Genomic DNA, 16,713 nt, shown 5'->3' on the forward strand with positions numbered 1-16,713 from the left:
GTAGTCTTCCAGACAGTAAGAGTGTCTATGAATTCCCACATGCTGCAGGTGGTGCAATACACAGGACTGAGATCTCCTGCCATAACTTTCCTTAAAGGACGCTTATTTTAAATTTATGCGCAGTAGAAATTTATGTGGAACTTTTACCTTAATGTAGCTTTGAAGTGGAGAAAACAACTCATCCACAACCTACCAGTCAGCTCTTTCCCTTGTACTGACATCACTTTTCAGTAATTGACATCAACTTCCGGTGTCATTGAGTGTCAGGAGCTCTCTGCCCCGGCCCGCTGTTCCCTCACGGGTCAGCCCCTGAGTGTCTGACGTGCTTTGATCTACCTGCTGATCCCTCACTGATCAGCTCCTATAGCAGTAACATAATCTTATTATTGATATTCCTCAGACATTTATATACATTGATTTTCCCCCTCTTTTCCAAATTCCTACTGCCCCAATTAAGCCACTTTGTTCAAATACCACTTTGTTTCAGAACCACTCTTTTCAGATCACCTTGCTTTTATACTCGTCCCAAGTTCCCAGTTATGACTCAACTGCCCTCGATGTCATGATTAGCATCTATTCAAAAAACAATGCTTACAACTGGCAGGCAAGTTCTGTTAACTAAAGGTCTAAAGTTCTAAATTGAAGTCAAACTACTAATCTAGGCTTCCGTTTTTACAGATTTAATTTATCAACATTTACCAGAATTGCCCAGTGTCTCCAAATTCCCAATAAAGCCACTCTTGTTCTAGATTCTCCCACAGGAGGAAAATCCACCCTCAGGATCTTATACATTTTCATCAACTCACCTCTTCCTCTTCTAGACTCCAGAAATTAGCCTAGCCTGTACATCCTTTCCTGATACGACAATCCACCCATTCCAGGTGCCCACTTACTTAACCTATCTATATCCCTCTGTAGCTTCCATATGTCCTCTTCACAACTTACTTTCCGACCTGTCTTCGCATCAGCAAATTTATCAACCACACCTTCAATTCTTTTATCCAAGTTATTTATATAAACTGAAAACAGTTAAGGCCCCAGCACTGATCCCTGTGGCACCCCACTAGTTACATCTTGCCGATGTCTAAGCAAAACACTATGCTTACTATCTGCTTCCTGTTAGCCAGCCAATCTTCTATCCATGCTAATAAGTTACTGCTCAAACAAAGGCTCGCAACTTCCTAGCTTCCTAGTGTGGTATTTAGGGGATACCCTAAAGATCTGCTGGAGAACCCCTCTTGGAAGTAGCGTTTACGCCACAATTTTCCAGATGTGCTAACTTTCTCAAGGTCAATTGCACTTTCCTGGAAACAATCCAACAAAGTGATTTAAATTGTTAACTTTGGATGGGGCAGCACGGTGGCGCAACTGGTTAGCATGGTTGCTTCACGGCGCCGAGGTCCCAGGTTCAATCCCGGCTCTGGGTCACTGTCCGTATCGAGTTTGCACATTCTCCCCGTGTTTGCGTGGGTTTCGCCCCCACAACCCAAAAAATGTGCAGGACAGGTGGATTGAATATGCTAAATTGTCCCTTAATTGGAAAAATGAATTGGATACTCTAAATTTATAACAAAAAACTTTGGATGGTTCAATTGGTATTACACAAATAACAGTAACAGACCAAGCCCAATACAGGACAGGAACACACTTCTGAACCCCCAGGGGATTCCCCTACCCTCCCACCCCATGGAATTCCTAATCCCCTCCCCCGCCAACCTGCACGGGATTCTTTACCCCCCCCCCCTCCCCCCTTGACCTGATCCCTACCCCATAGACCTGATCCAACCCCAACCCACCTGAATGACCCAACCTCACCCCCCGACCTAACCACTGGTCTAACTCCCATCCCCGACACCCACTTCCCCAAACCCCTCCACCATCTGCTGATGCCTGATCCCACCCTTCGATGTCTGACTCCTTCCACCCTATGTCACAAATCTCCCCCCCCCCCCCCCCCCCCCCCGATGTCCGACCCCCACCCTCCTCTCATTGTCTGACCTCTACCTCTCTGATATTCAATTCTCCATGTCTGAACTCCCACCCCATTAGACACTTGGGGGGCGATTCTCCGCACTCACGACGGTGCGGAGAATAGCGGGGGTCGTAAATTTTTATGGCCACGCTGGTCTGACGCCCTCCCGCTATTCTCCCCACTCCCGCCTCCCGACACGAATCGCTGCCCGCCGTTTTTTTACGGCGAGCAGCAATTCTCAGCTGGCCGATGGGCCGAATTCCAAGCCCTTTACGACCGTTTTTAGGAACGTCAAACACACCTGGTCTGACCGTTTGTAAAAACGGCCGTAAAGTCGCAATCTGGGGAACCATGGCACTGATTGGCACGGCAGAACCACGGCCATGCCAAGGGTGCCATGGGCCCGCGATCGGTGCCCACCGATGGCGGGCAGCGGGTACTTACCTCGCGCACTCTTTATCCTTCCGCCGCCCCGCTGTATCCATTCGCGGGGCGGCTGAGGGGCATACCGGCCCGCGCATGCGCGGATTTCACGCAAATGCGTGATGACGTCATCCGCGCATGCGCGGGTTGGAGTCTTCCAATCCGCGCATGCGCGGCTGACGTCATGTGACGCGTCAGCCGTCGCAAACTCTGGCAAGCGGGCTTAACGAAAAGCGGAGTTCACGGCCGCGGCATGCTAGCCCCGACCGGGGACCAGAATCGGTTCCCGGTCGGGGGGGGCGGAGGCTGGCGTCAAACCCGCCCGTTTTTGACGCCAGCCTTACGATTTCTCCCGGTTTCGGAGAATCACGCCCTTATTGTCTGCCTAGTCTGTTATTTTCAATTGGCCTGCATTTTGGCATCTGGTGCTGTAAAATAGTCGGGGGGGGGGGGGGGGGGGGGCAACCTATTAACAATAACTAAGAACAATTTCTCAACACCAGGTTCATAGTTGCTTCTGAGATGTTTCTTCCATCCTGTACAATGAAGACTCATGCAAAATACCTGTTCAATTCATCTGCCATCTCCTTGATTTCCGTTATCAATTCTTCAGACTCATTTTCTGCACGATTCACTTTGTTAAATCTTTTCTTTTTTAAACATTTGTAAAAACTCTTATGTTCTATATTATATTTTATATTTCTGGCTAGCGTTTTCTCATACTCTAATTATTCCCTCTTATTAATCTTATTGGGCTGCATTCTTCCACCCCGCCCGCCACAAGATTGCCATGGGCGAGACACGGACAATGGAGAAGTCCATTTATTTTAGGCGGGATTCTCTGGTCGCCGGGCGGACGCGGCCTGAGAATCCCCCCAACGGTCATAATTTGCTTTTCCTTTCTGTCCAGTCTTCTGACGTCGTCTGTTTTTCCACAGTTTGAGCAGTAGGTTTGATACAATCTTCAACCTATCTCCTTCACCACAGAACCTGGATCCATCCCTTCGACTTCTTACTCATTGCAACGTATTTATTCTGTATATTCTGAAATATCCCTTTAAGTGTTTACCCTGCATCTCTGGTGACCGCTTCCTTTACCTAATTTACCAATACATCTTCGCCAGATCAGCTTTCATGTCCTCATAATTGCCTTATGTAAGTTTAAAAACACCGGGCAGAATTTTACATTTTTGTTTTGTCAAAGTGCTGGCCCAGGCAAGAAAAGCAGTGTGCAGCACACCAGCTGCACAGCCAACATTTCTCATCATGTTTTCCAGCACTCAAACAAAAATGGTGATGGCGTGCCGTAGGCACTCGATCTTCAAAACTAAAAATCAGCACACAGAACACCCCCACGGGCACGGGGAACCCACTCCAACATGTAGCCCCCTAGAGGAATACCCCCACAGCATTGCGCCTTGGCACTGTCCTTGTGCTAGGGGGCTGTGCCAAGGAAAGCACCAGGGAGCTGCCCGGACATGTCGCTCTTCATCTGGGGGCTGTACTCAATGCACCCCCAGTGTGTTTGGCCTCTCGCTGGATTTTGCAGCCGCAGTCCCACTTTCCTCCCTCAATCTAAATGTAAAATTCAATCATATCTTTGTCGCTGCTATCTTGGGGTGCCTTCACTATGAGATCACTATGAGACTATAGACTGGTATAGTCTGTTCTCTATTTGGCTCTAGAACAAGCTGTTCAAAGAAGCTATCCCGAAAACATTTAATGAAATCCTCATGTAGGCTACCTTTGCACATTTGATTTTTCCAGTCCATATGTAAATTAAAATTTCCCATGATTATCACTGTGGCATTCTGACGAGCTCCAATAATTTGTTCCTTTATGCTCCACCCTACCATGTGGTTACTGTTAGGGGGCCTGTAAATGACTCCCATGTGTGACTTCTTGCCTTTACCATTTCTCATCTGTGCCCAAACTGTTTCCATGTCCTGCTTTCCAGAACTTGGGTCCTCCCTCTCCATTGTACTAAAACCAACATTAAATAACATAGCCATCCCTCCCCCTATTCCTCGCTTCCCATCCTTCCTAAATATTCGCCTCCTCTTTAATTCTCGCCCGCGTGTTGGATCTGGTCCCCAACCCCTTTAAACCACTTACTGAGATGCCTAAACCTAAACCTGCCTAGGTTCCTTTGCATAGTGGGGCTACCTGTAGACCTAGCAGTGGCCGTCACTCCTTGATGGCACGACTGCGTCTACAGAGCTGCTACCCTCCCAATGGTCAACAGCTCTCGAAGACAGGACTTCTTGCACAAAAAGGGTCGGAGGTCTTATTTCGAAGCAATAAACACTACTGGCATCTGTCAGGATCTTGGGTGTTTTTTTATTTTATTCGTTCATGGGAGGTAGGCTCCGCAGGCTGTGCCAGCATTTATTGCCCATCCCTAATTGCTCTTGAGGGGGCAGTTCAGAGTCAACCACATTGTTGTGGATCTGGAGTCACAGGTAGGCCAGACCAGGTAAGGACGGCAGATTTCCTTCCCTAAAGGACATTAGTGAACCAGATGGGTTTTTATGACAATCGACAATGGTTTCAGGGCCATCATTTGGCTTTTAATTCCAGAATTTTATTGAATTTAAATTTCACTATCTGCTTGGGGGGATTTGAATCTGGGTCCCCAGAGCGTTACCCCAGGTCACATCAAGTCAGGAATATGATGGAATTCTCTCCATTGACTGAAGCTCCAACAACTTTCAAGAAGCTGAGCACCATCCAGGACAAACCAACCCACTTGATGGGCACCCCATTCGCTTCGCTCCCCCCCCCCCAACCACCACCACTGATGCACAGTTGGCGGCAGTGTGTACCATCTACAAGATGCACTGTAGCAGCTTGTCAAGGCCCCTTTGACAACACCTTCCAAATCCTAGGCCTCTAACATCTGGAAGGAGAAAGGCAGCAGATGCAGAGCGGAGCGTTTCAAGAAAGCACCTTGCCTTAAGGGTAATGAGGAATGAATGGGTGGCAAATGCTGGCTTTGCCAGCGACAACCACATCCAGTCAAACAATGCAAATAATTGACAAAACTAAATTCTTGTTCTAGGGCACTGTTACTGAATTTGTTTGGACTCTGGGTGATCAACATCTGCGCAGTGTTCTGTGGGCTGATTATGTATGGGTTTTACGCACACTGTGATCCTTGGACTGCAGGGTTCATTTCAGCACCAGACCAGGTAAGCAATAAAACTAAATATAATAAAGCCCTGCAACACGAATCTTCTACAAAATTATTGCAGCATTTACAAAGATTATTATTAACCATCTGTCTACTTTGCACCTTACAGAGTGTTGGCAGCACACAGCCAAGAGGGGATTATTTCCTGAATTTGTCTGTCAGAAACGTATTATTGAAGTTGCTTCTAATGTTAACAAAACGTATGATTAATGTGTCATTTGTGCTACTGCTAATCTAGGAACATGTAGTGCAATCTCAAAGACGGGGTGAAGGGGTGGTGGTGGGTTGATAGTGGAGTGAAACGAAATGAGGCCGGTATCAGTGCACCTAATTTTATTTCAGATGCTGACTGCAGGTTTACACTACATCATTAATAAAGCTGCTTTAAATTGACACTACAGTTGTAATATAATTTGATACAGGATGTCCTGCACTAAACATTTTGGGCCCACGCAAAGGTTGGCATATAGCTGATAATGAAAGCCACGTGCATTTTTAATCTATTCTGTAGCTGTACGAAATTTATTTAGAGGAACTTCACAGTTGTGTCGCCAGTGAAAGGAACACTGCAGGGGAAAAATTAAATGCAATGAATGGGCTGAATTTTACGTCCCCGTCATGGAGTGGGGTGGGGCTGGAATATGCGGCGGGCCATTCAAAAGTCCGTTGACTCCAGCGGGAGTGGAAAATCCAGCCAGCGGAACATTGCACCCTTGTGATCACAATGATTGCAATTTTCAATGCAACGTTGAGTTTCACGATGGACAGTTTGGGGAGGATGGAAGTCACCCATTAATCAAACCTGGAAACCATTCTACAACAATGATGTTATAAGTGGGATCTGCGATTAAGAGATGTTAAATTGTGAAAATGAAAACAACGTCTAAAGAAGATATTTTCGCACATTCTTTAACAATTTTTTTTTTCCTTTTTGAAGCTAATGCCCTACTTTGTTATGAATATACTGTCGCACTTCCCAGGGCTTCCTGGACTTTTTGTAGCCTGCGTATACAGTGGCACACTTAGGTCAGTATTTGGAAGTTTCTGCACCAACATCACTCGCTGAAATAGCAATGTCAAAAGCACAATGATAGGTTGTCAAAATAATGTGGTGATCGAGCCTTCTTTCTTTCTTGGTCTACAGCACAGTAGCTGCCAGCATTAATGCGCTGGCGACTGTAACGTATGAAGACTTTGTTTCGCATTTCTTCCCCAACTTGACAAGCAAGATGAGCATGTGGCTCAGCCACGGCTTATGTAAGTATTTTCAGTCCCTCAAACCCTTGCCGAAGGAGGATTTGAAGCTGACATAAACGTAATACGCTTCCAGGTGTCCTGAACTCTGCCTGCTGGGCTGTGCTTGGAGTCTTCTTGAACATAGAACATACAGTGCAGAAGGAGGCCATTCGGCCCATCGCGTCGGCACCAACCCACTTAAGCCCTCACTTCCACCCTATCCCCATAACCCAATAGCCCCTCCTAACCTATTTGGTCACGAAGGACAATTTATCATGGCTAATCCACCTAACCTGCATGTTTTTGGACTGTGGGAGGAAACCGGAGCACCCAGAGGAAACCCACGTAGACACGGGGAGAATGCGCAGACTCCGCACAGAGAGTGACCCAGCGGGGAATTGAACCTGGGACCCTGGTGCTGTGAAGCCACAGTGCTATCCACTTGTGCTACCATGCTACCCCTTAGAATATTGCATTTTAATTTAATTCTGCGTCAGAATTTCTTTCCCCATTAAATCCTGGTAAACATTGCATGTCATGTTACATTGCTAGAATTATTGATCCGGGATTGTTTATTTTTTAATTTACACGCAAAAGCAGAACAAAGTGGTTAACTGAGATTATATAGTGCGGATTTTCCCCTCCTGGGACTACTTATTTATTAGGCTCAAACAGAGGGTTCCGCCCTTTTGGCTGTATTCTTATTTTTTGGAAATAAAACAAGCTTTGAAACAGAATGCAAATGAGGCAACAGTGACATCTTAATATTTCCCGCCTTATTTACCTGCCTAAGCTTGCACTCATCCAAATCTCTGCTCTCTGTATCCTAACTCAAAGCAAGTCTCATTCACCCACCACCCTGTGCTCGCTGTCCTGAATTGGCTGCCAGTTTGGGATCGCCTCAGTTTCAGAATTTTCAGACTTTTTTCTCAAATTCATTCCTGATCTGTGCCCTCCTTAGCTCTGTAACATCCTCCAGTCCTTATGTGGCTTTGAGACATCTGCGCTCCTCCAATTCGGTGCATACTTTAATCGCTCCACTAATGACAACTGTACCTACAGCTGCCTAAGCTCCCAGTTCTGGAATTACCTCCTCATATTTCTCCACATCTCCAGCTTTCTGTTCTCTAAGGTACTCCAATTAGCGAATCTTCTTGTCCAAACCTTTTGGTCATCTTTTTTAACATCTTCTCATCTGGCTCGATATCAGATTTCTATCTGACATTTGACCCAGTGGAAAACCATGGGAAATTTCGCTGTTTTGTTTTGTGATTTATAAAGCAATTTGCGTCATTATCTTCACCTGTCAGAATCCCAAGATCGTGTTGTATCCGCAACAAGTGATTGTTATTGCTTCTGTCCAGTTCCTTTAGATTTCAGGATCTGAAGAGCAGCAAACAGTAGCATGTCAATGCTGATTAAAAATATATTTTTCCATGAAGCAGCACAGGGGTCTTTGATCTAGAGACCTTCTGCCCGTTCTTTTTAAATAAAAGCCAAATTGTTCTGAAGTTGGTGGGCGAGATTCTCTATTTGAGAGACTAAGTGCTGACGCGAGCAATGAATGGGGGGTTTTTCCACGGCCCAGGACATGCTAATAGACCAGAACACACGGCATGTGAATTAGTGCAATTCCGCGCACGCTGGCGTGTGATTCGCTGGATCGAGAGCGACACTGGAGAGCTTATCACGCTAGGGCTGCATGTAAGCACTCCACTCCCAACATACTATCATTCCAGCCAAGAAGATGGCACCTAGGAGAGTGATCCCAAGGTTCGCCGACGCAGAGCTGGGGATATTGCTGGATGCCACAAAGGAGAGGCAGGACACCCTGTTCCCCAGGGTGGAAAGGAGGCTGCATCTGCCAACGCTATGGCACTTGACACCAATGGGACCAAAGGTTATGGGGAGAAAGCAGGATTAGGCTATTGTATTGGACAATCAGCCATGATCGTGACTAATGTCGGAGCAGGCTTGAAGGGGCGAACGGCCTCCTCATCGTATCTTCTATGTTTCTATGTCAACCGGGCCTGGGCAGAGTTGGCAGAGGCCATGAATGCCCTGAACCCCAGGTGCCGGAGGCCGCATGCATCCCACCCTGCACCACATTCCAATACCTAAACCGCTCAACATGGCCGGTTGCATTGCACACACACAGGCCACTAGCTGCAGACTCCCTGTCCTGCCCGCGTCAGAGTGTCTCACATTGTGTAGTGTAATTCCCCAACCCCCCAGACGAAGATGGCCCACAACCGTAAGGAGCGGGAGAAGACTTGAGGAGGCCCGCCGGACCTGTGGCTTCTCACTGCCACGGAGCAAAGCATGATGGACCTGGTCAGTAGGCTGGGAGGGCAGGTAGTCTCTGAGGCAGAGGTCGGCATGGGAGAACCAAGTGAGCCCCCAATGAATTGCAATGTCCCTATGGCACGTTAGTCTTCCCTCACCGCTATACCACGCCTACCAGCGATCTAACCATGCGTATTGCCTTTTATCTTGCAGGGTCACCTGGCGGCGAGGTGGGACCATCTGGCGTATCTCAGTCCCAGTCGCAACCCTGCAACACCCCAGACCATCAGTCCGGGAACGACACTGACTTCTCGTGACTGCTGTCACCGACTCCCTCCACCATTCTAGAGACACTTCAGTGGGTCATTAAAGTGAAGGGGCTCCTGGGACACTCTCTGGTATGAACAACATACATGTTGGGGAACGTAAGGAGAAGGTCGGAACTCCCGAGGGGGTTGACAGTCAGAGGGTGCCCTGACCTCGGGGACTAGCTGCCATCCAGACGGTTCTCAGGCGTCTGGAAAGGCGGTCCATCAATGTTGGAGATGCAGGCGCAGGGCCAGACACTACAGGCCTGCAGGTGTAGTTGAAGGAGTCCAACCATCTGCAGGAGCAGGAGGCAGTGCTGACAATGTGTGCTACCCAGAACAACACCAAGCAGGTGGCATCTTGAGGTGGGAAGCCTTGACTGAGGGTTACGGTCATGGATCAAGATGTCGAAGGCCTGGACTCTGAGTGTTGTGGCCAATGCATAGGACAGGGCAGCTATGTGATGAACACTGCTGCCTTAGCGCCAGGGACCCGGGTTCAATTCCGGCCAAGTTTAGAACATGGAATTTACGGTGCTGAAGGAGGTCCTTCGGCCCATCGAGTTTGCACCTGTCCTTGGAAAGAGAACTCTACTCAAACCCATGCCTCTACCCTATCCCTGGAACCCAGTAACCCCACTTAACCTTTTTTTTGGACACTAAGGACAATTTAGCACGGCAAAATCCATCTAACCTGCGCATCTTTGGACTGTGGGATGAAACCGGAGTACCCGTAGGAAACCAACGCAGACACAGGGAGAACGTGCAGACTCGTCCTCCAGCATGTCACTCCTCTCCAGCGTGATGTTGTGGAGAAGGCAGAAGGCCAGCACATGTGGAGCCCCGCTCGGGCCCCACCAAAGCGGTCCAGGCACCTGAAGTGCATCTTGAGGATGCTGATGCAACGCTTGATTGCGTTCCTGGTTGCTGCAGTTCTCCACTTTGGTCTGGGGCCTCCGGACAGGTGTCATTAACCACAACCACAGCGGATTACCCCTTTCGCCCAAGAGCTAACCTCCCATCTGAGGGAGCACCTCGAAGGTGTCGGGTACAATCAAGTGCTCCAGGATGAATGCGTTGTGCACGCTGCCCGGGTATCAGCGATAGATGTGCATGATATGCAGACAGTAGTCATATACCAACTGCACGTTCATGAAGTGGAAGCTTTTCCACTTTATGAAGGGCACCCCTTCATGTTCCGGTGCCCGTAGTGGGTGCATGTGTCCCACCTATCACTATCCTGACAGCCACCCGTTGCGGGTGTCCTCCTCCATACCCACGCGGTTCCAGGTGCGCAGAGATGTTGCACAGTCTCCCTGCTCAGCCAGAGTATTCGGTGACACACTCAGTCCAGCAGGCCCTCAAATTACAAGCCGATATACATAAGGCTTGATGCGGTGCCACCATCCCACCTCCCCCTCGGGCTGTTGGACGGCCTGGTCCCCAGCCTCACCAGCTGGCCCCTGCTCCTCCTGGGCAGGCTCATGTTCTGCAGGATCCTCCCCGAGATGCTCCTGTTTGTGTAGCTTTAGTGCATCCACAAGGGCCGCTGCAGCCAGGCAGATGGCAGCTATTCCTGGCTGAAATCTGCAACTCATTATCTGCAGGGGCCAGGCACCGGGGGAGGCTCTAACCCTGTTAGCAGGGGTATTAGTGGCTGCTGCTTCCCATGCTAGCAATACGCTATGCCACCCCTGTCCTTGACCCTCCTGTGAGGCTACTGTGGGTCTCCTGCTTGAGTGGGCCGTGTGAAAACCCCGCCAGCAGAGGTATCACAAGGATGGATGGGAGCAGGGGCGCAGTGAGCAGTCAGGGCTTGGTGGCAGCCTGTGGACTAGTTGATAGTGCCACTGGTGGAGAGCCTGCACTGAGAGGGACAATGTGCTCGGGAGAGTGCCAAAGGCCACGGTGCATGCATCCGCTGTTCGGGATATGCTCTGCTCTTCCCCTGCTCCCCTTGCAGTGGGGCAGCGCCTGGGATGGGTACACTGTGGATTGCCAGCACCTGATGAGCCACTGACTGCTCTGGACCAAGCCCATCCTTGTTGATGGGTTGGCTGGGGTTGGAGGGTTCCGAGGGGGCTGATCTGGAGGAGTGGGGTGGGGGTGAGGGGCGGCACTCATACGGCCAGCTGGTGGTGCTCTGCACATGTACAATGGGCACTCAGTGGAGTGCTCAGCCAGATGACTGTCTTGCAAACTTCGACAGTGGTGGCCTGTGCCTAACCTGGTTCTGGGGTGACACCCGAACGCCACGACCCATCTCCTGGTCACCCTGTAGTTAACCGCCTGGCGGGGTGAAGCACCACGGAGGTCCCGAGGATACTGGGCCAAACCCAATAATGAAATGAAAATCACTTATTGTCACGAGTAGGCTTCAATGAAGTTACAGTGAAAAGCCCCTAGTTGCCACATTCCAGCGCCTGTTCAGGGAGGCTGTTACGGGAATCGAACCGTGCTGCTGGCCTGCATTGGTCTGATTTCAAAGCTAGCGATTTAGCCCAGTGTGCTAAACAGCCCCATGATATGCTAATGCATGCAAATGCCATTTTTGTATATGCCATCGGGGGAGGAGGGTGTGAAGGAGCACTTTGTCACCACCAGCAGGGCCCCGGAGCATGACGATCGGTTCGGCGCCAACCTCAATTCTCCTCCCGATTCAGAGGTCGCAGGATGGTGAATCCACCCGGTGCTGCAGAGTTGGCTGCCCTTTGTATCCTCTGTTCTTTGCTTCGAGACCCTGTCTGCCATGTGTTAAGTGAATATTGGATTTACACAAATGTGGATGGGATCAGCGCCAAATAGTAAACAAGAGATATGGGAATTGTTATTTTGCGCAGTGACTTTAGAAGATGGAATGACCCATTTGACGCAGTGGCGGAAGTTGAATACACAGTCCTCATTATATTAGACATGAATAAAAGGAGCGCGCATAAAAGGAATGGGGAATGTGCAGGAAAATGGAAGAAATTGTATATGCGAGGGAGCTGACACAGGTCAGAATTACCTTTATCTGGTCTGTAAAATTTTCCATATAAAATTGACTGTATCAAAGCAGCCTCTGGTTACATAGCCAGCCAACTTTCCATTCTCTGCATTTCAATCAAGTCGAAGTGCATTCTGGCCGGCCGAACCACTAGTGCCAGTTTTATACACTGAACTGTGTCTTCAGTTATTCTCTTTTTCAGCAAAGGAAGGTATTCCAAGCTTCCACTGGTGATAAAGATGTTACAACTAACTTCTCAGACCGAAATGTGTTTTTCAGGGCATTGCGACCAGTAATCTTGTGGTTATGACTAAATTCTTAGCATTAACCTTTATGAAACTTAAAAGAACCTTCTAATATCTATTATTTATATTGTCATACAGGCGTGATGTTTGGTGTAATTTGTACTGCGATGGCAGTTCTGCCATCCCTCATGGGAACCATCATACAGGTAAGTCCAGTGCAGTGTGTAAGGATTGTCTGCCTTCTAAAGTGCTATTATACTTCCCTGCTGGTGATTCTAAACTGACAGATTGCCAGCTTTTTAACCTATTTTATATTCTGCCCCAAATGAATATGGGTGTTTTAAGATGCAAGTCTCGTAACTTATATCAGATGCATTGGCACAGATGCAGATTGCTCGCTATATGAGGTAGATGGTAAAACAAGTAGTGCCAATAAAAATGGCCCAAGTTACGAGTAAACCAGCGTGTGTATAGGTTCTCAAACTTTATTTAAGGTTGACACAGCACAGCAGAAAGTACCCATCCTGTAAAACTGCCGATTTCTGACATATTTCACCTGCATTTTCCTTCTCCAACACAGGGCTCCTGGTTGTCGTTAAGTAATGCTGGATTGTTTGAAGCCTGCTCTTGTCCTAGATGATAGTGCTCATGGGTGTTGGAAGGCCATGCAGCTTCATGCGAGTAACAGGATGAGGGTGAAGTGCAATTTTAAAGGGACATGCAGCAGGAACATAATCCTCAATGATCTTTGATATATCAGGTGCAATGGTCTCTGTTGCTGTCAGACTTGTGATATGAGGCAGCATTTTCTCCACAGAACTCAGGAAAGGCCTGTGTGCCTGCCCCCTCTTCCTGTCCCTCATTGCTTCTACTTTGCTACCCCCTTGTTGCATGACGTTGGTGTGATCATACCTATACCACTCCATACAATTTTGGTCTCCTTACTCATTATTTATACTGGAGGCAATTCAGATAAGGTTCACTGCTGGTTCCTGGGATGAAGGGGTTTCCTTATCACAATCACAGAATTGTTACATTACAGAAAGAAGCCATTTTCCCATCATGTGTGCACTAGCTCTCTGAATAAGCAATTAACTTGGTGCCATTCTTCTGTCTTCACCCCATAACGCTGCATATTCTTCAATTTCAGATAATAGTCTAAATCCCTTTGGAAAGTTTTTCTTGATGGCCTCCTTGCAGTGCCAGCACCCCTGTGGAAATAGGGCATCCCTCAGTCCTAGGACCTCCAGCTTATCACCTATGGACCTGGGAGTCATCGCTTTGCAATGCTGTTCCATTTGCTACAATTATAGTACTGACAACAGCTTTATTTTCCATTATAACAACTCAAATTTAAATGATGCAGGTTAGCCTTGCGCACTGTGGGGCCTTCAGCCAAGTACGCAGCCAGCCAGCAGCATAAAACCAAGTTTTCGCTGCATGCTACCTTCAGACTAATAATTAAGGCAAGTACAGCAAAGCTAACTTGAAGATAAACCCGAACCACGTTCTCTAAGGATTTGATATTTATCTGTTGACAGGTGGTCTTACACTGAAACAATCCCTCCTATGGCTCTTGGAATCATAGAATTTCAAGTCTGCACCAGCCCTTGGAAAGAGCACCCTACCTAAGCCCATACCTCCACCCCATCCCCGTCACCCCACCTAACCTTTTTTGGACCTCTGGGGCAATTTTAGCTTAGTGAATCCACCTAACCTGCACATCTGTGGTCTGTGGGAGGAAACCGTAGCACCCGGAGGAAATCCATGCAGACACGGGGAGAACGTGCAGACTCCGCACAGACAGTGACCCAAGCCGAAAATCGAATCTGGGACCCTGGAGCTGTGAAGCAACTGTGCTAACCATTGTGCTACCGTGCTGCCCAATTTTAATCACAACAACGGCATATATTTCAGCATAATAGGCTTGTGTATTTTCTACCATGCTCTGTGATATTTTGCTCTTAATGAAATTGTACAACATGTCAAGTGCAAGTTTTTTTTTACATAGAATTTACAGTGCAGAAGGAGGCCATTCGGCCCATCGAGTCTGCACCGGCTCTTGGAAAGAGCACCCTACCCCCTATCCAAGGTCAACACCTCCACCCTATCCCCATTACCCAGTAACCCCACCCAACACTAAGGGCAATTTTGGATACTAAGGGCAATTTATCATGGCCAATCCACCTAACCCGCACATCTTTGGACTGTGGGAGGAAACCGGAGCACCCGGAGGAAACCCACGCACACACGGGGAGGATGTGCAGACTCCACACAGACAGTGACCCAAGCCGGAATCGAACCTGGGACCCTGGAGCTGTGAAGCGATTGTGCTATCCACAAGGCTACCGTGCTGCCCACCTCCAAGAGCTTGTTGGCCCTTTTCAGGGAGTTCTCCATTTTATGAAAATAAACCAACAAGGTTTCAGGTTCCTCACAGCATCTGTAATCAGATCTCTTCCGAAAATGGGACTGGGCAATACTGGATGACAATTCCCGCTGCCTCGGAAAGGCAGCCAGCATAATTAAGGACCCCACGCACCCCGGACATACTCTCTTCCACCTTGATATAAAAGTTTGAGGTCATGTCCGAACCGACTCAAGAACAGCTTCTTTCCGACTGCCATCAAACTTTTGAATGGACCTACCTCGTATTAAGTTGATCTTTTCTCTACACCCTAGCTATGACTTTAACATTACATTCTGTAGTCTCTCCTTCCTTCCCTATGTACGGTATGCGTTGTCTGCATAGCTTGCAAGAAACAATACTTTTCACTGTGTACTAATAGATGAGAATAATAAATCAAATAATAATAGGGCAGCACGGTAGCCTTGTGGATAGCACAATTGCTTCACAGCTCCAGGGTCCCAGGTTCGATTCCGGCTTGGGTCACTGTCTGTGTGGAGTCTGCACATCCTCCCCGTGTGTGCGTGGGTTTCCTCCAGGTGCTCCGGTTTCCTCCCATACTCCAAAGATGTGCAGGTTAGGTGGATTGGCCATGCTAAATTGCCCTTAGTGTCCAAAATTGCCCTTAGTGTTGGGTGGAGTTACTGGGTTATGGCGATAAGATGGAGGTGTTGACCTTGGGTAGGGTGCTCTTTCCAAGAGCCGGTGCAGACTCGATGGGCCGAATGGCCTTCTGCACTGTAAATTCTATGTAATATCAAATCAAAAACCCCAACCTTGTGCCTGATAATGGGTTCTGATAAATTTTTAGCCCTTACCATTTTCTTTCCATCTCCGGTAGTGAGATGGACTGGGTTTGTCGTGTCCAGAACGTGAGATAACATTTAAGATTGAGTCTTATTTTATCAGAACCTAACCATGCTATTTTCTTCCTCTCCTTTTTGGTATTGGCGGACCCATATCCTTTAGCTTCCTCAATGTCCTTTCATGCCTCTTTCAGTGCCAGATTAAGGAGAAACTTTGCATCAACTGACTTTGTGTATTTCCCTGAAGCAGTGCTGATTTGTTGGTCATTTCCTAATCAGCTTTCCTCTGTGCTTAGGATACATAATAATAACAATCTTTATTATTGTCACAAGTAGGCTTACATTAACACTACATTGGAGTTACTGTGAAAAGCCCCAGTACCTACACTCCGGCACCTGTTCGGGTACACAGAGGGAAAATACAGAATGTCCAATTCACCCAACAAGCGCGTCTTTCGGGACTTGTGGGAGAAGACCGGAGCACCCGGAGGAAACCCACGTAATTTCCCATAATTAAAGCCCATAATTTCTCTCTGTAACCGCTGACTGATGTGCTGTGTGCATTCCTTACCGTCTCTTATTCCAGCATTGCCACAATATGCTATTTTTTGTTTCCTGTGATTATACATCAATACTGAAGCGAGTAAGTGGAGTCTCAAGCTTTTTCCTGTATTAACTGTTCATTTCTAATTCACAGGTAGCACTCAGTATTCACGGCATGTGTGGGGGGCCTATGCTTGGGTTGTTTTCCTTGGGCATTTTATTTCCTTGCGCAAACTGGTTTGTAAGTATATAGTTTGTCCCTATCCTTACCATTGTACTTTTGTTTCTCACTGCTTTGAGCACAAATG

At 47.9% G+C, this 16,713-nt stretch overlaps 1 protein-coding gene across 1 annotated transcript in view; it reads left to right on the plus strand.

Moving 5' to 3' along the window:
• Positions 1-16,713, plus strand: part of slc5a12 (solute carrier family 5 member 12) — an 81,080-nt gene that overhangs the window by 48,584 nt on the left and 15,783 nt on the right. The window contains exons 7-11 of the mRNA XM_038808320.1: positions 5,457-5,586; positions 6,526-6,614; positions 6,733-6,845; positions 12,788-12,855; positions 16,560-16,646. Of these exons, the coding sequence (XP_038664248.1) occupies positions 5,457-5,586; positions 6,526-6,614; positions 6,733-6,845; positions 12,788-12,855; positions 16,560-16,646 (487 nt within the window). The remainder of the gene's footprint in view (positions 1-5,456; positions 5,587-6,525; positions 6,615-6,732; positions 6,846-12,787; positions 12,856-16,559; positions 16,647-16,713) is intronic.

This window comes from Scyliorhinus canicula, chromosome 9 (assembly GCF_902713615.1).
Source record: "Scyliorhinus canicula chromosome 9, sScyCan1.1, whole genome shotgun sequence".
Taxonomy (NCBI): domain Eukaryota; kingdom Metazoa; phylum Chordata; class Chondrichthyes; order Carcharhiniformes; family Scyliorhinidae; genus Scyliorhinus; species Scyliorhinus canicula.